This window comes from Artemia franciscana, chromosome 16, assembly GCF_032884065.1.
Source record: "Artemia franciscana chromosome 16, ASM3288406v1, whole genome shotgun sequence".
Taxonomy (NCBI): domain Eukaryota; kingdom Metazoa; phylum Arthropoda; class Branchiopoda; order Anostraca; family Artemiidae; genus Artemia; species Artemia franciscana.
Genome location: NC_088878.1, coordinates 15,399,507 through 15,422,200, shown reverse-complemented (window position 1 = coordinate 15,422,200; position 22,694 = coordinate 15,399,507). Strand labels below are relative to the sequence as shown.

At 33.3% G+C, this 22,694-nt stretch overlaps 1 protein-coding gene across 5 annotated transcripts; it reads left to right on the top strand.

Moving 5' to 3' along the window:
- The first annotated feature begins 1,474 nt into the window (after positions 1-1,474).
- Positions 1,475-18,749, top strand: LOC136037120 (zinc transporter Slc39a7-like). 5 transcript variants are annotated; one of them, XM_065719602.1, is made up of 4 exons: positions 1,475-1,627; positions 7,022-7,829; positions 14,241-14,516; positions 18,081-18,749. In XM_065719602.1, the coding sequence occupies exons 2-4, from the start codon at positions 7,034-7,036 to the stop codon at positions 18,254-18,256; spliced, it is 1,248 nt and encodes a 415-aa protein (XP_065575674.1). In that variant the 5' UTR covers positions 1,475-1,627; positions 7,022-7,033; the 3' UTR covers positions 18,257-18,749. The 5 variants fall into 5 exon arrangements, with proteins under 5 accessions (XP_065575674.1, XP_065575671.1, XP_065575672.1 ...); XM_065719599.1 differs by lacking the exon at positions 1,475-1,627 and adding an exon at positions 1,643-1,768; XM_065719600.1 differs by lacking the exon at positions 1,475-1,627 and adding an exon at positions 1,749-1,856.
- The last annotated feature ends 3,945 nt before the right edge of the window (positions 18,750-22,694 follow it).

Here is a 22,694-nt window from a genome sequence, read left to right as displayed (position 1 = left end):
GTAGTCATTCAAGGGAATAAAGTATCAGCACTAGCCTTAGGGTTGGTTTATTTTATCCATTTGGGCCGAAAAAGGAATGATGATCTTATGTGACATATATTTCTGATTTTCTTAACCGTTCGGAATTTTGTTTTTAAATAAATACTCCCTATAAGTCTTAACAAACTGAAGTAAAATTTAATAAACTTTAAATTACGAAAAATTAATTGAATTCACAATTCTAATCTCCTTTTTAATTTGATACCCAAAAACCACAACTAAATTAAATAAAACACTTTTTGTTGGCTATATTTAATGCAAATTGCAAAGAATTATAGATAATTGATTCGCAAAAGTAAATTTGTTGGTTGGAAGTTTTGTTGTTTTGTAAATTCATTTTTTTTCCAAAAGACAGGAGAGATATTTCTTAAAATTGAGTCATGGATTGCTAGAGTAAAATAGAAAAAGTAAAAACCTACCGTAAAACTATTGTACCATGTTTTATTCGTTAAAAAAAGATAATTTTCCCCTTTAATCCTTTACTAATCTTAAAATCAATTACGCTGTTGTAAAAATGGTCCTTGAAGTATTTTCGAAGAAAAAACAACATGACCTGAAACGTTAGTGGCCTTCAATCCTTTGAAGAACGTATGTGTTTTGTTGCATTGAATGTCTGAAGGAAGGCGAGCATTTTCAGTATCTTAGTTGCATGCAGTCAAAAGATTTCACAGAATGCGTCATAATTTATGCTTGATAGCATTTTTTTTTTCTGGGCGGGGGGAAGTTTTTGGGTAAAGGGGGAATTTCTACCTCCCCCCTAAAACAAAACAGCGTATGCTTACACATGATTTGTTTATAATCATATTAACATATAAACAATATCTTATTATATTATTGATATATATATATCCTTGATATGTCCAGTGATGATATAATCATCGTTTATATCTAACCCCTTCTTTTTAAGGTCATTTAAGTAATTTATTTTGGTCTCATTCAGTTTCCAAGATGCTCTATTCTGTCAGAGACAGTCTATATAGCCCTTTAACCTGGTTTAAAGAGACTAGTCTGGTAGCCAAGCAAATCGCCTTAAAAACCTATTTATGCTCGCATATGATTTATTTCTGTCTGATCGTTCAGTTTACAGAATTTTGAATGTGGTATAATGAACTATTCATGATGGTGTAGTAGCTTGGGAAAATTCAAGTGAAGCCTGACTAGATAACATGAAGAAACCAAAAGCAACAAACATGAAACAAAGTTACGTGCATGGAGCGTGGCTCAAACTTTGACTACCAATGAAGCACTTTTAGGAATGATATAAATAATCCTATAAAATTCTTACTTTTGTCATTGCTAAGAACGCTTCACTTTATCTTGCCCCAACGCCACTTATGTGCAAATATCTATCAAAAATTATGTATTTCCCGTAATCTTGCGGTACATCCCATTAGTTTCATCTTAATCCCCGTAAACAACTAAAAAATATATTTTAAATCGTAGTACAGTTATTACAGAAAATGTCCGAAACTAGACTATCTGAATTCTTCAACCTCTGGGCATAGAAATACAAAACTACATTAAAAATATTTCTCTCATAAGTTCGTTGCAGCTAGTGAGAACTGAGAAGCTACAAGCACAGTGGCATGTAAGAATAATTTCATATTCGATAGGGAGCACAGTTCGATTCGGCTCACATAGAAAAATGGCGACGCTCTATCGGTTCTAAGCTTCAGGATTAGAGGACATAAAATTCAATATAATTAAAGATCGAATTGTCTCTAACAAGGTAACCTTAAGGCAAAATGGTCTATCATAAAACCAAAACCCTATTATTTTGATGCTGTCACCATGAGCTTCCTGCACCAAATGTCGAGGTGACAGACTAGGCCTAGCAGTAGTCTCAATGTTTAGTGAATGGCAGAAATCAATATAAAAAACGGTAAAATTCTTGGCTAGGCTAGGAAAATGAAACTTTCAGTAGTGAGTCCAGGGTTAAAACAATGACTTAGGTAACCAAAACATAGCCTACTCTGGGGAGGTATTGTCAAGTTTCAATATTAACCATCTTCTGATTTCTAAGTCTTAAAAATTTGCCTACTTGACAGATCTATAAGCTACATAGCCTATTGAAATTTTGCTAATTAACAACATCAACAACATTTTTTTAACAGCATTTTACCTTAAATTTCAGTTTCTTTTTCTCTGGTCTCAGTTCTGAAGATGCAATTCCTGTTTTTTGAGGTAATTTTAAGCCATATCAATGTTGTTGTTTTTTTCTAAATCTAGAAATAAATTTGTAGATCTTTGAAACCATATAAATTGGGATTAAGCAAAGTTGGGAAGCTGGAAATAGTTTTCTTGTAGGCTATTTTATTTAAGCAGAAGATCTATTTTGCAAGGTTTCACTTATATAACAAAGAATTTTAAAGGCCATCAAAAGTCACTGACCTCTAGAGAGAGAAGGAATGTAGGTTTTTTGTTAATTGAGAGGGAGAAGGATGGTATTTTTATTGTCTATTTATAATAAGACAATACTCTGTCTTTTTTGTTAAAAACAAAAATAAATTAAATACTTTCTTAACACATAATTTAGTCCATAAAACCATCCTCGAAAGTTTCATTTTCCTATAATCTGACCCATTTCCAAGATGGTAAAATGTAGCCAAAATGTAGGCTAGTCTAATAATTCATGGAAACTCATTTTTAAAAAGTAGCCAAAAATAAGGAAAAGCCAAAGAAATAGGATTCATCAATACCAGCTAAATAGTAGGAATTTTATCAATTTTTTCAGGGGGGCTGGGGATCAATTTTCAAAATGAAAATCATACCGTGAAAATAATCATAGAAAGTGTAGCCCAAATGAGGCACAAGGAAAGCATTTTAAGCCTTATACCTTTGCTCAATTCTGTGTAAATTTTTACATATGTACATAATTTAGCTAGGAAGGAAGTAATTACATTTGTGTGATGCCTTTTTTTAGGCTATTCCCTAACTCAGCAATTACTCCTAGAGGGAAGTACCATTTTGACTCTTCAAATGGGTTCAAAACAGCCTGTTTTAAATTCCACTATAGTTTACCCCCAATGTGCAAATGTATAGCCCAAACTATATATTTCCCATGTGCTATATAAGTAAAAACTTAGGAAATAAATCTATAGCAGTAAGTAGATCTCAAGGAAAGTATTTTGAGCTTTACTTGTCAAAAAATTCATAACTCAGCCCTCTACTCTTAAGTATTCAAGTTATTCACTTTTCCAATTTGTCACCTTTCCCACTAGCAAGAAATAGGGCTTCCAATTAGCACTGTTAGATTTAGTGATTACCTGTGACTTAGAAATGCATATTAGTTCAACAAACCTTCCTCCTTTATTTGCAAGCAATCAGACATGCATCCTTTCAACATTCAAAATTTAGGCTTTACCCTAGAAAATCAAAGCATACACTGAGTATAATATGTATTGTCAGGTGATAGAAAAATTGATTGTAGAGCAAATTCAGAAGTACTTTGATGACAATAGTCTTTGTAGTCCTACTCAAAATGGTTTTTGAAAACAAAGATCTTGTAATAACCAAATTCTTGAGGTAATCATTGACTTTCAGTGCTTTGCACACCTATGTATACCATTTGATTGCATTTATATTGACTTTTAAATGGCTTTAAAAAAAGGTTCTGATACCCTTACTCCTTCGTAAATGTGCTTTATACAACTAAGGACCAAGAACAGTTTCATTCATAGCTTATTATCCAAAAGAGCATACTCAACAGGTAGTTGAAGGGGAAGTGACATCATCTCCAATTGAAGCAATAAGTGGAGTGCCCCAGGGCAGTTGCCTTGGACATGTTTTATTATGTTTATTTGTGAACAACTTGCCCTCTTTTATCCATTATTCAGTTTTAAAGTTGTTTCCTGATGATGTGAAAGTCTACTTACTCATAAAAGAACTAACAGATGTACAACTTATGCAATAGGACCTGGATTCCCTGACTCAGCAGTGTGAATCCAATTCTATGCTTTTAAATCCATATAAGTTTGTTGTTTTACACTATGGCTGTAGAATACCTCCTAATGAAACATGTATTTTGTCTTGTACAAATGTCCCTTCTGAAGAAATTATACAAGACCTTGGTATCCATTTCAAAACCCAACCCAAATTTGATAAGTATGTTTCAACAATGATGAGAATTGTGAACTACCTTCTATTATCTTCAAAGAGAAGTTTCAGAAAATTCAATCTTCAAAATTTCCTTTTGCTCTACAAGTCTCTTGTTCACCCACTTCTTGAGTGTAACACTTCTGCCTGGTTTCCTTTAAATGTTATGGATGAGCTTTGTGTAGAAAAGGTATAAAGGAGAGTGTCAAGGATGATTCCTTACCTTCAACATCTTCCCTACAAAGAGCAACTCTCTATGCTTGGTATTCCATCATTTCATTTCAGACAGCATTGTGGTGACCTTATCAACGTGCTCTGTATTATTAAAGGTATAGACAACCTAGATTTTGAATCATTTTTCAATGACAGTCACTATCACACAACCTGCCAATAAAGACTTAGAAATCTATAGCAACAAGCATTATTGCTTACCATTTGATTTATTAACAAATAAATAAATAGAAATGAATAAATAAAATTATGGAAACATAAGGTAAGACCATACCCATAATCCTAGATCATATGTTACATTCTGCCTTACACAGATGTTGATGATTCTTACAAGCATCAACTAATTGAAAATGTCCAAAAGATGTACTCCAGTAAATCAATTATTTTCTTGTAGATGACCTTGAGAGATATTATTGCATTACCATCTCTTTCAATTAGAAACACAAGTCTAGTTGACCTTTCGGATTGTGTTCATACAAACCATACCTACACATATTTGTTAATGAATCCTCCTCCTCCTTTAAGGTTGAACCCATGAGAACTTGTGTTTTAAGATATTTACTGTTTGACAATATGATGTGGTTGTTATAAAGCATTCAATGGCAATTTAGACCTAACCTAACCTAGAATGTTTCATCATGGTCTTGTCAAAACTACACTATTTTTCCTTGTCTGTTTTCAATAATGACTCTTTAACCATGTCTTGAGTTTGGAAAACAGTTTCAGGTTTCTCTTAAGGCTACATTTTCAGGTTCTTCATGATTATAAGTTGCAAATTATAATTTCTTTTAACTTTCAAGTATATTGCTGTTGTTAAAGGCAAAATTTTCTAATAAAAATGTGATGTAGTAAACACTGCTAAAATCTGTATATACTTCACAAAAAAAAAAAAACATTTAAGGGCCCATAAAAGATAATGGCTAATATTTCTCTTTTCACCTCTATAAAAATAAATTAGGGTGAATGCCAAATATAAAAACAAAGTCTGAAGTAATTTGACCTTGTTACTGGACCAAGCTCCTGTTAGTATCATTAGAAATAGTGTTAGCTGAGCACCACAAACTGGTGTTATTTTTTAACCTTTTGGTTTCTTTGAAGTCAATGATTCTCACATTTTTTTTTGTCCTGGTAATCCCTGTATTTCAAGGGTTTGCTTTTAAAATTTGAAGTTGTATTGACTTTGAGGTTGCAGACCAATCCTATGATTGTGGTATCTAAAGCCAACCATAATCCACAACTAAATAAATAGGTCATGCAATTACTGACAGCAGAAATTTACTTTGTTGTCCCTTCATTGGATTAGCTATTAAACCATATTCAACCAGAAGCTTAAACTTAAAGGCTTAAGTAGCATTAGATAAATTTTCTTAGAGGTTGGAGGCAAAATAGATGGCTAGCTGAATTGGTGGTGTGAGATATCATTTTAACTTGGCATATTTTATCATGGCACAAAATCTTTTTTCTAGCATCAGTTTTGCATGTCCTATCCTCTTCTCTACACCTATATTCAAGTTTGAATCACAATTGAGTGCTATTTTTGGTATGATAGTCTGAATATATCTGAAATTTTGAAAGCTCTGGGTTTCCAATAATTTGTGAAAACTAATCCTTTCATGGAAACTTATGGAATTCTTGCCCTTATGTACAAATGTAAAATTTACAGTATCTGAAGAATATTTTCCTTTACAAAGAAACTTTTTGATATTAATTGTTTTGTTGTGTCATTATAGTGTAAATTTTTGTATAATTTTGAGAGAATTTTTTTTTTTTAACTATATTTTAACTATAGCCCATGTATGCAAATCTTCAAAAATTCTTGGCCACTTATAATAGTTTTCCATGTTGCATGCTATTTTTAACATTCTAGTGTGAATGTACATAGAATTTGGAAAGTTGAGGGCTTTCAAGCTCTATCCCTTATACCCAAACATGAAATGTATACTAGCTGAAGCATCTTTTCTTATACTAAATAGATTTTCTGTGTTATAAGTTATTTTCGGTGTTATAGTGCAAATGTTTGTAAAATCTTGAAGGAAATCGATTTTCAGTCATTTTTCAAACCTTAGCCCTTATCCACAAATGCAGAATGTGCAGTAGCTAAAGAGTCTTTTCTATGCTAAATAGTGTTGCTATATAAACCTTATTTTTGGCACCATATTGTGAATGTTCTCAAATTTTAAGGCTATGTTGTTGTTTTTTTTTTTTTTTTTTTTTTTTTTTGCAATTGTTCCTTGTGAAACTGAGCTGATTTTTGTAGTTTTTTAAGCTCTAGTAGTTATGCTGAATTTTTGCAAACTCTTGTCCTTATGCACAAAAATATAAAATGCCAAGTAGTTCAAGAGAGTTTTCTTATACTATATAGCTTTTACAACCATTTGATTCTAGAGAACGTTATCAACACATTTTTAGCATTATCTGTATATCTCAAATTGTCTTTTCTTCAATTTTTATGCAGTAGTTTGGTGTTATTTTATGGTAGAAAAACTCCCACTTACTGAGTATGATCAAAAATCAATAACAAAAACTGCTTTATTTTGAAAAAGTTAACTTATTGATATTGGAGCTATTCAGAATTAGTCTAAACTAAAATAATAATGGGAATAGGTTCTGATGCATCTTAAGTAAAACAAAAAATAATAATTCTCCTTTTTTTCAGGGTTTTAGCACAATGAAGACATGTGTGCTAATAGTTAGTTGTTTATTATTATGTCAGTGCAAAGGATGTGATGATTTTGACAATCATGGACATAGCCACGAGTCTCCTTCATTTAAGTATTCCAAAGATGCTAATCTCCATGCTCAACAATTAGAAGAAGAAAATTTCCATCTCCCAAGCCATAGCCATGATGGGCTACATGCTCACAGCCATGATTTGCCACACAGTCATTCCCATGATCACATTGATGTCCATAAGCACTCCCATGGCACTAAAGAGAGTGACATCTCACCTAAACAGACAAAGAAATATTCAGATACCAAGACATTATGGATTGAGGCATTAGGAGCAACTTTGTTTATCAGTATTGTCCCTTTCATCATTTTATTTTTATTACCACTGGGAGATACAGACCAGTCTCATCCATTATTGAAAGTTTTACTCAGTTTTGCATCTGGTGGACTTTTAGGAGATGCATTTCTTCATCTTATTCCTCATGCAATGATAATGATGGAGGGGGCAGGACATGGCCATTCACATAGTCATGATCATGAACATGAACCTCATGATATGAGTGTTGGATTGTGGGTAATATCTGGTATTTTGACGTTTTTGATGGTGGAAAAATGTGTTCATATTGTAAAAGGAGGACATGGACACTCTCATTCTCATTCTGAGAAGCGTAAAATTGAAGAAAAGGAACAAGAAGTCAAGGCAGCTAAGAAAGATAGAACTGAAAATAGTGACAAAAATGGAAAGGACGCTAAAAAGAATAATGATAGCACAGAAAATACTGAGAAGCCAGAAAGTGAGTACAATATTACCATTAATCCTATTATTTATGCTACAATTATTATTTGCTTTATTTGCACAGTTGATAAAGAATTGAAGTAGAGTTTATAATATATTATAGGTGCAAGTAGGTAAGAGGGGGAGGAAGATATCACTGAAAGCATGTCTTTTTTACTGTTAGTAGAGTTTCCTACAGTTAGCTTATTTCCTGATGGTTTGACAAATTCACCTCCCCCCTAAAATAAATTCCTGAGTATGTGCCTGCATATACACATGTTGATGAAACCGTTTTTCACAGTACATGGGACCATAAAATTATCCCAATTTGCAAAACTTTGATTTTAAATAAATATTTTAGCTGGATATCCGTGTTTCTTGTTAAGTTGACCTAATCCTGTTTTATCCACGAGGTTCTGCTTCCTTATTCTAAAAAGTAAATGAGAAATCGGTTCCCTGAAGCTTAAAAATTTGTGAAAAAAAGTTTGAAAGAAAGAAAATTCATCAAAATGGGCAAAATGGTTTTTCTTCAGTCTTTCATTTTTTTTTGACTGCCCAGACTGGGCATGTAAGCAGTGTCTAACGGTGCATCTGGCCCAAAGGCCTATGGAATATCATGGTTTCTACATTCGTATGATTAACTCTAACAAATACACGCACAACTGCATGTAAGCAGTGTGTAAGGTGCTTCTGGCCCAAGGGCCTATGGGATATCATATTTTCTACATTCGTATGATTAACTCTAACAAACACACGCCCAACCCCCCTCCCCACCCTCTTCCCAATCTGGAACCCTCCTGTACTCTTCCTTTTGAATTGTAAAAGACAATATTAGCATTGATACTATGAATATACCTACGAAGTGATATCATAAAATATAATATGACTGGACAAAGATTCTATTCTTCTAAGCTGTTAGGGAAGAAATAGTCAAAAGTAAGCAAAATAATTTGAGCAACTATTGGGGCTAACTAAAGAATCCCACCCCTTCTTATAAAGAGGAACTCCTAAATTGCTTTAATCATGCATGGGCTACATCCACATTCTCCAATATTTGGAAATGTTCATCCCACCTACCAATATTAAACAAAAGCAAATATGACCGTGAGTCTTACAGGCCAATAATGATTTCTCCTGGAAATCAGGGTAAAAAATCTCAGGGAAAGCTAAGAAAAGTAGTGGAGAAAATGATTTACCATTGACTCCTTTGGTTTGTTGAGAAGAATAATATGATGCCTCAAGCTCAAACTGGTTTCAGGTAACACCACTCCTCAACAGATGCTTTTATATTGTTAACAAATGCAATAGATGAATCCCTATCTAAAAATAATGTCCTGGTTGCTGCATTCCTAGACTTTGAAGGGACGTATGGCAGTGTGAACCACCAGATTCTTTTAGCTAAACTTGCAAGTCTTGGATTACCCCCCAAGGTAGTATCATTTATAAAATCTTTCGTAGAAAATTAAAAAAAATAGTTCATTTGTGTCGGTTCAGCCTCCTCACCCAAAACTACAATAACCAAAGGTCTTCCACATGGTGCAGTCCTGAGCTGCCTCCTCTTTTCCCTATTTTTCTGGGATGTAAACCTCCCACACACTAATTTACAATATGCTGATGAGTTGGTGTTATGGGCAACTGGCAACACCTTTGAGATTGCACATTCAAAGTTGCAGAAGTCGCTTTTTCAATTTGAAAATTTTTCTCAAAATTCTGATTTACCCATTGCATCCACCAAGTCGAAAATCATCCAATTCTACCTTAAGCAAAGTAATGATAATGCAAGACTAACTTTAAATGGAATAATTATTCCAGATGACAATCAAATTGATTATCTAGGTCTCATGCTTGACCAAAAACTTAATTTTCACCTTTACATCACAAACACAATAAAAAAAATGGAATAGAAAAATAAGAATAATAAAAACACTACTATCCACACCTTGAGGTTGTTAATTTTATAAATCACATATAAGACCCCATATTGATTGTGTGCTCATTATTTATGGTGCTTCTGCAAAGACCCTGATGCAAAAAATTGAAACAACACAAAAAGTTGTAATATGTCTCATATTTGGTCTTAGGAAACCAACAAGCACTAAGTTTTTTCTTACTGAGAGTGGATAATCAACAATAAATGAAAGACGAAGATTTTTTTGATGAATTATCTGACAAAAATTAAAGCCAATAGCTCACATACCCTGCATAACTGGTTAAAAAATCCATCCATGTATAGAGGTATTGCAAATGAATATGGCAATACCCAGAAGAAATTTCCAATACAAGTAAAGTCTAATACTCAAATATTTATTGGTCAATCCCCATGATAAACATTAATTTCTGAAAGTGGACTAAAAAACTTACTCCCATTGCTTTCATCTAGAAAAATTTGCTGAACTTAGTAAAATTAAATATAAAAACCATTTCCAAATTTTTGTTGATGGGTCCAAAATGAACAAGAAGGTGGCAAGTGGAGCTTTCCTCCTGCCCCTTAATATTGCAATGGGTGAGATAATGTATGATAATGTGTCTGTAATGTCTGCAGGGTTAAATGCCATAATCATGGCATTCGAGCACCCCATGAATAATCAACCTTTGGTTACTATTTTACAAAATATTATATTTTATTCTGACTCTTTGTCAGAATAGCTGCTGTCTTCAGCTTTTCAGTGTAAGATGTATATGGACACGTTTCATTGTCCTAGCATTATTTATAATCTTGCTTCAAGAGGCATGAGAACTTACCTTTAATAAGTTCCAAGCCACTCAGGTATAACTTGTAACCATCAGGCAGATGAAATTGCAAAAAATGCGTTGAATATTGACCAGCCAAGTGGGAGACCAATCCCCATCAGAGAGATATACCACTGGAGATTATCAGAGGTATTGTTAAATAAGAATAATCTAATTGTATCACCCTTCCCAAATAAGCACCATTCTAAAATTTATCATAGAATTTGATCTGGCTCAAATAGGCTAAATTTTCAGGCGTTTTCATATCAGTTCCCTAATTCAAGTGGCTCTATTCCATCTTCCCCTCTTTGCAGGTATTGTAATTTAAAAATGAAACGATTGACCATTGCCTATTTAAATGTAAGATGCTGATGTCTGCACAGCATATCCTGCACTGTAAACGTTAAAGTGCTTTAAACACCACAAAATCTCCTATCAGCTAAGAGTCTATCTGACAATACCTGCACTTAGAGCTCAGAAATCAATGTTCATTTTCTTATATTTCAACTCCTAGAATCAAAAGATTTAGTGAAAGAAATCTGAGCAGATTGAAGATAAATAAAAAGCAACCAATTCGGTAGCCCACAGCAACACAGAGTGAACCAAAAGCAAAAGGGCTGAATTGTCTTGACTGAAATACTCTCGTTTGCTGAAACAGAAGAAGAAGCAACTGAGTTAAAAATAAGAAACAGAAACCCAATATAAGAAACCTAGAAGAAATTCCCAGTGCCAGCAAAATCTATTGCACCCACATTCCCCCAAATCCCCCATGGAGTTGGTCAATCCCCATAATAAATAATTATTTCTCAAAGTGGACTAAAGAGCTTACCCCATTGCTTTTATCCAGAAAAGTTTTGCTGAACTTAACACAATTAAACATAAAAACCATTTCCAAATTTTTGTTGATGGGTCCACAATGAAAGAGAAATTGGCAATTGTAGCGTTTATCCCAACCCTTAATATTGCTTTGGGAGGAGATTGCATGACAATGTGTCTGTAATGTATGCTGATTGAAACGTCATAATCATGGCATTAGAGTACCTCACGAATAATTAATTTATGATGGTTGATTTGCAAAATATTAGAGTTTATTCTGACTCTTTATCAAGCCTAGAGCTGCTTTCTTCAACTTCTCAGTATAAGATAGATATACACACATTTCATTGTCTTAGAATAATTAATAATCTTGCCTCAAGAGGAATAAGAACTTATCTCCAGTATGCTCCAAGCCACTCAGGTATAATTGGTAACCACAAGGCAGATGAAATTGCAAAAAAAATGCTTTAAATATTGACCAGTCAAGTGGGAGACCAATCCCCATATATTTACCACTGGAGATTATCAGAGGTACTGGTAAATAAGAATAATCCAATCCTATCGCCTTTCCCCCAATAAGCACCTTTCTAAAAAATTTATCGGGCTTGCTCAAATGTTCTAAATTTTCAGGCGTTTTCATATCAGTTCCCTAATTCAAGTGGAGCAATTCCCTCTGCCCCCCTTTGCAGGTCTTGTAATTTTAAAAATGAAAAAAATTACCATTGCCTATTTGAATGTAATGAACTGACGTCTGCACAGAATATTCTGCAATGTAAACTCTTAAAGTGCTTCAAACACCAAAATTTCACAATCAGCCAAGAGTCTATCTCACTACACTCGCACACAGAGTTCAGAAATCAGCTTTTATCCTCTTACATTTCAACTACTAGAATTAGAAGATCTACTGATAGAGATCTGTGCAGATTATAGATCAATAAGAAGCAACCAAATCAGTAACCTTGTCCATCACAGAGTGAATCAAAAGGAAAGGGGCTGAATAGTCTCAAATGAAAAGCCCGCGTCTGGCGAAGAAGAAGAAGAAGACTAAGTTAAGCACAAGTGAAATGCTTCAAACGCCACAAAATTCCACTAACAGCCAAGGGTCTTTCTGACCATACTTGCACACAGAGTACAGAGCTCAATATATATTCTCTTATCATTCAACTGCTAATATCAAAAGATATACTACAAGAAATCTGAGCAGATACAAATTATGTAAGAGAAACCAGCTCCGTAGCTCTGTCCATCTCACAGAGTGAGTCAAAAGGAAAAGGGCTGAATATTATTGACTGAAAAGCCCCCGCCTACTGAAAAAGAAGAAGAAAGTATTATTCTAAGCATAGTAGTCTTACTTGACACAGATGGGCAACAAGGTAAATTTTCTCCAAAACTAATCTCTTGTCATTTGCCCCAAAACATCCTCTAATGTATATGTAACTATAGTCATTAGAATTTAGTATGCCAAAAAGGTTTTTGAAGTCTGGCATAAGTGGTTTGACCATAGCATCATTGCTTTTACTTTCTAGTCTCTTTTTGGCTTAGTTGTATATTGATTGAAGCCTAATTGAGTTAAAATTTAAGAAATGGGGAATTTGAACAAATACTTTATTTGTTATCTGTATCAGAGGAGTTCATAAGCACCATTCATGGAACCCTAAGGCTGTCTAGGCTGTAATGTGTTAAGTCTTGAGCTAGTTGTTGCATATACTATGACAAAAAAACAAGCAAACTATTAATTCATTATCCAGATAAATAGTATCTTATGCTTTTTTGGCTCAAATTGTGTTAAATGGCCCTCAAGAACATAAATGTATGTATATTATTAGTTTTTGCCCCAAATTTTTATATTTTTCGCCAAGTGTGTTATATAAAACAAAGTTTAAATTTATTGTAAGATATTGTAGTGGTCACGGTGTCATTTGACCTTGCTGAATTTAAGTCCTTTCAGTAAAGTAAGAGGTAAAGTCAAAATAAAAATATAGTTTTACTTTATACAAAACCAAAGAATGATACCTGGTTGTAATTGCTTTCCTCTGGATTGCAATAAGAAAATAGGGCTGTGATTTTAAGAGTCAAGTAAAATGAAAGCCAAATGCTTGAGCTGCCAAGTCAAGGACTGCTAGAGAATATTTCACAGCAGAAATGATCCACTTAGTTTTTAAATTTGAATTGATTGGTTCGTTTTATATTTAAGTATCATCATCTTCTCAAAACGCTGGTCAAATAGAAAATTTTGAAGAATCAGTTTTTGTCAAAATCACAATACCATCGTAGTTTTGAGCTGCTGTGTAAATAATACCCTGATTATTGAAATAAACCCCTGATTATTGAACTAATTTTCTAGGACATATATTCGTTAATTGCCAATGACAAATATTCTGTCCTTGATTCTTATTTGAACTTGAAGAATCAGCTCTTGCTCTAGAATTACTCTCCACGGTATTTTTGAGCTACTGCATAACGCACTGATTATCGAATTAATTACCAACGGGGTATATTCGTCCTTGATTTGAGTTAATTGTCAAGGACAAATATTCTGTCCTTGATTCTTATTCGAATTTGAAGAATCAGCTCTTGCCCTAGAATTACTCGCCACAGCATTTTGAGCTACAGTATAGACAAACTATATAACATACTGATTATCGAATTAATTATCAAAGACGCATATTTGTCCCTGGTATGAGTTAATTGTCAAGGACTAATGTCTGTCCTTGATACTTAATCAAATTTGAAGAATCAGCTCCTCTCCTTGAATTACTTGCCATGGCAATTTTGAACTATTGCATGAACAAAGTGATAATTGAATTTATTACCAAGGAAGAATGGTTTTAATTAATTATCAAAGACGAATTTTAGTATAGGTGTATTCTGTTTAATTTTGCAGGGAGCATAAAAGTGGCGGCATTCTTGAATTTGGCAGCCGATTTTACACATAATTTCACTGATGGCTTAGCAATTGGAGCTTCGTTTCTTGCCGGGCGACCAATTGGTATTATTACAACAGCCACGGTTCTTGTACATGAAATTCCACATGAGATCGGTGACTTTGCAATTCTTATCCAATCTGGCTGCCCTAGAAGAAAGGCCATGTTCTTGCAGCTGATTACTGCCTTTGGTGCATTGTCAGGCACCGTTGTTTCTCTTCTTGCTGAAGGAATTGGTAAAAATATGTTTAATTTTCTGTCACATTGTGAATGATTTAGGATTCAATCACTGTTCTTTAATTGGCCCCATTTTTTGGTAACGAAATCATCAAGGCCATATTACTCTTCGTGAAAGATCGAGATCCTCGTTTTATTATTAATATTTTTCCCTCCTCCAACTTAGTTCTCATATACAGGATATAGGCCTCTGTTTGGGTGTTCTAGTTTACGGGTATTTACTAAAAAAAAGGAACTATTCCAATATACGGTAGAATAAAGGACAGATAAGAACAAAAATATGAAATTAAAATAAAGCTTAAAGAAGTTTCTATGACCAAAAGGAATTAATGATAACTTTTAGCTAAATAGAGAAATGTACATAGAAAACCAGCTTTTCTCAACTTTTTTTACCAAGTACTTTGAGCAAGTCCAAAATGTAAGATAAGAACGTAACCAAAGAGAATAGGGAGGGGGGGGGGGGCTTTTGGCCTATCTGTAGAATCTCAGTATTTTGTTACTTCCTTCATAATTTACTATGTTATTATTAAGTTCTCCTGTTCAGTCTTTTTGCTTATGAATTTTGTTGAATTTATTTCATGTATTAATGACTGTTTTACAAAGGATTTACTTACACCTTATTTACTCTCAATTTCGAACAGGCACGGATCCAGAGCCTTGATTTAGGAGTGGCGGCTGTGTTAGGATGGAAAAATGGGACATCATCCCCCCATCGGGAATTTTGTTCAAAATAGTTGTGCTAAGGCTGGGTTTACTATCGAAGTAATGTAAATCAAGAGGAAGTTGAAATCAAGTGTTGTAATAGGTGTTGTAAATTTTTGCGAATAATGGAACTCTAGTTGGGGGCGTGTCATTTGTGAAAAGGTCGATTTTGATCCAATTGTTGTTGTTTTTTTCATTTTTGAAAATGTTACCAACCCTAACATCTAACGCAACGTAAAATACATTAAAACATAATTATGGCACGATATGATCAAACTTAGGCAGGTAGGTCCTAGTTGCCTCTCTAGGGAGAGAGATCATAGGTCACAGTAAGACCTTTTGTGATACCACTGATATAATGAAGAAACAGTCATTAAAAAAATAGTGACCATATTGTGCAGTAATTATTTTTATATATTTTTATGTCCCAACATCACCACCAAAAATCTACTAGTAAGTTAAGAAGGTGTAGTACAATGTTTTCTATCTATATACTATCTATATACATAGTTACAAAACACTTTAATCCACAGAAGTGACGATTTTAGTGTTTATTTTCAGATATAACTTAAGGAAATAATACCTATTGGATTCTATATTATTGTCCAACTTAAGAAAAAAAAATGCACGGAGTCTTATTATCTTTTGTCCCTGCATCTTAAAACCATCATAAATTCCAAAGCTTATATATCCAACATATTCCATAAATAGATTCCAACTTCTTATGAACACAATAGTGATGTTAATTTTTGTGGATTTTGCTAATACCTCTAAAATTCTAAAAGATGAAAATCTTTATTGAGCTCGTTAATGGTTGAAATGGGACTAAGGTGATTGAAATAAGAAGGGCTTCTTCAAAAGCAAAAAATCTGTTATTGCTTCCTTAATACAAGGGGTACACCATGCAAAGAAAGAAAGAATATTTTCATTAGGCCAAAAATTTGAGCTATGGGCTTTAAGGAGAAAAAATATCTCAACTTCGTTATTTATTAGTAAAAGTGGATCAAGCTTGTTACAAGTCAGTTACTTTTCTTGTTTCGTTAAGGTAGCTGTCAAGTGTATGTGTGAGCCATTGTATATTATATATTTTAGTTAGTCTGTTTTTAGTTTTATATATATTTTTTAGTTTTATTTTATATTTGTTTATTGTTTTTTTCTTAATGAAGACGTCTTGTTTTATACGGGTAGAACATTCGTTTGATTTTGGTTGAATTCGTATTCCTTTACTGGCCATAGATCCGTTTTTTCATTTTCATTTCTCTATTAAATTTTATCTTTGTATCTCAGTTTCCAATACTTTCATGAACTATATTTGTTTGTCTCAGCAAATTCAGCCAAACTTCCTCCCTTCTTCCAAAAAGGGAAAAATATACGTGTATGTACCTTGTTATTAGTCTTTGAGGTTACCCAAAATGGCTTCTTCTTCAATCTATAAAAATACAACTCTAACCCTCCCAATCTGGCAAACACTGAAATATTATTACCGATCATTGGTTAACTAACTCGGTTGTAAGAACTGAAACGGTTTTGGAATCGTAAGCTTAAATTTTTATCTGTTTTCAAACAGTTCGTGGTAACGAACTGTAGTAAGGAGCGACCCGGCTCAATAGTAGCCAAAACTCTAAAAAATAGAATTCTGACACCAATAGCTACATCAAAAGAATCGCATTTTAATGCTGATTTTAAATATATAAGTTTCATCAAGTTTAGTCTTACCCATCAAAAGTTGCGAGCCTGAGAAAATTTGCCTTATTTTAGAAAATAGGGGGAAACACCCCCTAAAAGTCACAGAATCTTGACGAAAATCACACCATCAGATTCAGCGTATCAGAGAACCCTATTGTAGAAGTTTCAAGCTCCTATCTACAAAAATGTGGAATTTTATATTTTTTGCCAGAAAGCAGATCACGGATGCGTGCTTATTTGTTTTTTGTTTTATTTATTTTTTTTTTTCCAGGGTGATCGTATCGACCCAGTGGTCCTAGAATCTTGCGAGAGGGCTCGTTCTAACGGAAATGAAAAGTTCTAGTGCCCTTTTTAAGTGACCAAAAAAATTGGAGGGCACCTAGGCCCCCTCCCACACTAATTGTTTTCCCAAAGTCAACGGATCAAAAAAAAAGTTTTTTACTGTTTTAAAAAGCAGAGTTGAGAGAAAGACTCAAATTTTAGCGTAAAGATCGAGGCGTTGATGAGGAAGCAGCCCCTTTCATATACGAAGTAATTTCTGTTCGTTTTGAGTTTTAATGTCGGTTTTTCAGCTAAAAAAAACTTGTTTTTTTTTTTATTTATCCATAGTAAGAAAAGAGACATAATGCATCACGGAGCAAGCAAATTAAGCATTTTGAGAACTTGACAACTGCAATACAGTTTGGAACTATCGACCCAGTGTGACTGCTGTATTTCAAAAGGTGGTATTTGATGTTTTTCAGCCAACTAAGATTTCTGTTTCACTTTTTCAAATCAAGCAAGTTCTGTCGATTGATTCAATCTGTTTTCTCCTGTCTTATTTAGTTTTCAAGGGGTTTGTAAGTATTTTTTTTGAACATTCATGATACCCTATTTTTTCTCTTACAAAAATAGAATGAAATTAGAGCTTTTTACTTTCAAAATTGGTTGCTGTATCTAGGCTGTTTAAAAACATTCTTTTACAAACAATTACATTTTAGTTGCAGCCTACAAGCTCGAAACCCAGTTTTTCTGTTTGGCTGTTCTCCTGGAAGATTTATGTTGAGTGAAATATCGCTTTTTTGATTCTTGCCGTATTTTAGAATTCGTTTGATTGCTAGGCTGTGTTCCCATTAACCATCTTTATTAACCTAGGATGCGTTTTCTGCTCCTTAAAATTGTTTTTTGCTTTTCAGATGATGCTGCTACTGCTTGGATTCTTCCATTCACAGCCGGAGGGTTTATTTATATCGCAACTGTTTCAGTCATTCCAGAAATAATGGAAAAGTCCAGTTTCAAACAGTCTATTTTTGAAATTATAGCTTTCATTGTTGGAGTTTATTCAATGGTTCTAATTGCTAATTTTGAGTGAAGCTCCAAATTTATTTAAATGTGGTGGACTGATGGCAAGTTCAAACACAGTGGTTAAAAACATTTCTCAACTTGTAAAGAAATTTTTTGGGCCTTGAAAAAGGTTTTCGTTTGCTTTTTTTCTTGTGGATATAAAGTCAGTCTGTGTGTTTTGCAGTCATATTTTTACATTAATGGAAACAGAATATGGGCTGAGGCCCTGTTGTAAACTATTGCAGGGTATTAAAACTCGTATTACGTGTGAATATTACACCTTTACACTTTTTTAATGTCATTTATTTAGATAATTACACTCTTTCTAATTTAATTTTGATATTATATTTTTCCATCTTTACTGTATAAACACTATCGCTGTCTTTACACATAATGCAAGATGAGAAAGTGTTTTGCCATTTTATCTGAATTTTGCCATAACTAGATTTGTTTGCAATATTTTTATTTTAAAATATAATTTTTTTTCTTAACATATTTTGAATTAAATTATGTTAACTTTTTGTATCTGCTAATACTTGAGATGAATTGAAGAAGGATCTTGAACTATTCACACATCGTCGGCTGATAGCCGTTTTTGACGCCTGAAGTCTGAAATAAGTCTGTATTATGAGGCCTAAAAGTTGTAACTTTCAATAAAAGGTCATTTAGATAAATATGAAAAGGACAGGATAGGAGAATCCACCTCCTCTCCCCTACCAGCTCATTTCCTTCTGAGGAATGATTTTGTACTAAGGCTGCAATATGAGTTTTGCAGGTTTACAGCTCCCCTTTTATTGCAGAAATGTTTCAAGTTTAGCATACCGTTTGTACAAGCGTATGCTTACTTGCAAAAAAGGTTTACGGTGGTGAATCCCAATAAAAAATATTCCTTCTATTTGGATGTTTGATTGTCGTATTTTGTATTTCTGGCCTGAATACTGCCAAAGTATCCAATCAAAACACATTCCCTGGTTTTCAATGCTTTTTAGTTTTAAAACTTATGGTTTATTTTTCTGTTGAATCGACATTAATACTCATAGTTGTACTGCAATTATAGTTGTTGTAGTTAAAACACTTATAGTTATAGTTCTCTAAAAAGTGACTTCAGAGTCAGGTGAAGTGTTGCTTGATAGGTGCATCAACAAAAATTGTATTAATAGTTTAAATTTTGAAAAACTTTACTTATTCTTTTCTCTTTTTTTGTGCTCTAGGAAAGTTGATGTCACTGGGCTAAGTTGGAATCATGTTTTGTATTGTTTATTATTGTTAAAATCGGAAGAATGTGTGTATGTTCTCTGAAAAAAAATGACAAGGTATGTTTTAATTACAATTCACTAAAATCAACTTGAAGATCCCGTCCTACCAGTGCGTGATGTTTTATTGTCAAGTGAATAGGGACAGTACGGTTACGTCCACCCTTTGCGTATAGTTACATGGAATATCCAAGGTGTAAAAAATAAGTTAGACTATATATTTCAAGATCCACATGACCTGAATGTTATTGCTTTAATTGAGACGTGGCACAGTGAAGATTCAGTGCCAACTTTCAGAGGCTATTGAGTTGAAAAAGTTACTAGAAAAGCGGCTGGAAATATGAGAAATTATAGTGGAATTTTAGTGTTAATTAAGCAGGGTTGTTTACAAAACTATTTACGTATTCCTAGCAATCAGAAAACATTGAATGAGTCCGAATTCCTCTCATAAAGGGCAAAAGATTGATGCTTAGAGTGGTATGTATAGGTCCTCAGAGTAAACACGGGTTGATTTTAGGGATACTCCTTTACCTCATTTATACCGCGAATATAGGAAATTTGATTTAAGATTGTTTGACAATATCGTTCGCATATGATACAGTTTTATTATTCCGAGCTTTAAGTGTTGAAACCCTTTTTAAGACCATGAACAACGAGTTGAATGACCTGTATATATGTCTTCCTTGGAACGTCTTTCTTTAGAATATCTTTTAAATCTTGCACTGATTGGCAGACAGTTAGCCCTGAGCTGCATCCACAACGACAAATATATAGTTGGTAAATTCAGCTTAAGATAGAACACCTGGCCATAAACCACCTTAACATCCTTAGAAAACTTTAATGTTTCTGTTTTTTATCTCCTCACTCTATTTTTGATCATTTGATTCTCTAGTACGATATTAATCTTGATTCTCCCAATTTGCATTAATATCCATTGGTCCTCTACCATCATTCAAAACAAAATAAAACCAATTTCGTCTAAAATGTCTTTTACTTTTAGTGGCCATGATTTTTTTTCCCTGTCAGAGTAAATCTTCATAGGCTCCCTTAAGCAACCTTTCACTCGGTAACTGGACTACTATCAACCAAAATTTAATAGTCTGTTATTTATTTTTTTTTTTTTTCAGTTCCCATATGCCTAGATCGCCATTTAAAAACTGGGAATGAGTTGTTCTAAGCAGCCCAAACAATCTCTTAAAGTACCCTAATTGAATACTCTCTTGTTTAGCCACTTTCTTTTACCCCCAAATCTCTGCTCCATAATGTAGAATGGGCATTAATTTCGATAAAAAGGCGTTTTTATACAACGACAACTTTTTTTATTCACATTACATTATTCCGGAAAATTATAAATATTGCTGCTTTTCTCTGGTTTAATGTTTCCTTTATATGTGAATTCTATCTTCCATTACTTTGAAAAATATATTCAAGATACTTAATTTTATCCACAAATAGTATCTCCTCCTCCTTAAACCAAAATTTACTTTCACATTTATCATTCTCTTGTTAATTACAACCACTTTTGATTTCTGAACATTTACCTGAAGGCACTTTATCTTTAGACAATCATCTGTTAAATCCAGTAGCTTAATATATATTATATGCAAAAATGTAAATTATATGCTGAATTCGCCACTAAAGCAGCGTCTACCGCAAACAACAGGACTGAGAAGCTTTTATTACCTAATCTCATTGTTGGAGCCCATTTTTTTTGCTAAAAATTCAACAATGTCATTAATAAAAAGACCAAAAAGTCGAGGCGACAAGGGGCTTCCCTGCTTTACTTCTTTCTTAACTTTGGAAGGCCTAGAAAGACCTAACCCACGTACTCTTACTATTGCACTAGTTTCAAAATAGATATTTACAACCAAACAAGTGACACAAGAAGGTAGCCCCACATCATCTAGGCTTTTAAAAAGTAGAACTCTATGAACATTATCAAACGCTTTTTTTAAGTCCAAAAATGCTACATACAACTTATTTTTCCCTGATCCATACTTTTCAATTAATCCACTAAAAATAAACACTCTATCCATAGTACTAAACCTTTTCTAAAACATCCCTGTTCTTCTTTCATTACTCCAAACCCCTCTAGCCAATGGTTTAACCGGCTATTTAAAATTTTTCTAATATTTTACTAAATATAAGAGCTAAGGTTATCAGCCTATAACTCTCACAATCCCTAGGACTCCCCCCTTTAAATATAGTATCATTATTGATGTCTTCCATGTAGGAGCCCATACTCCATTACTAATGATTCTATTAAATATCTAAACTGGCACAGGCAAAATCACACTAAGTGACCTCTTTATCAAAATTTCTGGCATTCCAGCTGTTCCTGGTCCAGACCTTCCTTTCATATTCCTGACAACTTTCCTAATTTCTTCTGACGAAACTTCTCTTACCAAATCATAATCCTTTTCTGTCATAAGGAACAACACAATTTCGCTCCAAACTTAATTCTATACATTCCCTTTTCATGCTCTAAAAATAGCTTGACCAAGTATCGGCCGCTGGGATATCTGATAGGGGCTTTCTTTCATTATCATTTGCTTTCTGAAATGAATTCCTAGAAAAAAGGAGTCCTTATAATACTTAATATATCTATTACTCAAATAACGTGTACCCCTTAATAAAACAGTACTGTGTCATTGCCAAATAGCCCGCGTGATTTTTATTATTTTCCAGGGGTGTATCGGATCAATAGTCGTTAATATTGAAAGCGGGCTCACTCAAGCGTAGATTTTGATTTTGTAATAAAAACCCTTTCTTGCCAACTTTTAATAGCCCTCCAAACATTTTTAGAACATCAAGGTGTCTTTTTTTGCCATCTTTTTATGGAGGAAAGCAACGATAAAAGAGATAAACATTTCTTATTCGTTACTTAAGATTATTATTTTCAATTAAAACTTTAATTTAGCTTAGCGAATTTAATTTAGGATAGATTTGTGCTCAATAGCTTAACAGGATTTTTTATCATTAATTTGTTTTAAATAAGCGGCCATCAATTTTGAATTTTGCTTAAAAGTCATCTATATGCCATTTCAAAAAGTTAAATATTAATTCTATATTTAATTTAATAATACAATATAACAGAAATCTAATAAATAGAATTAGATAGAATCAAGCCCAAACAACTTAATTAAAAAATAATTTCAAAATTTATAGGCTTACTTTACTAGTGATTAATATAAGTTTATAAAATTCAATTCG

Coding starts and splice junctions, on each gene's coding strand:
- LOC136037120 (XM_065719598.1), top strand. CDS start 2,203: ATGCAATTCCTGTTTTTTGAG. Junction 2,224..7,021: donor TGCAATTCCTGTTTTTTGAG/GTAATTTTAAGC, acceptor CCTTTTTTTCAG/GGTTTTAGCACAATGAAGAC. Junction 14,517..18,080: donor TCTTCTTGCTGAAGGAATTG/GTAAAAATATGT, acceptor TTTGCTTTTCAG/ATGATGCTGCTACTGCTTGG.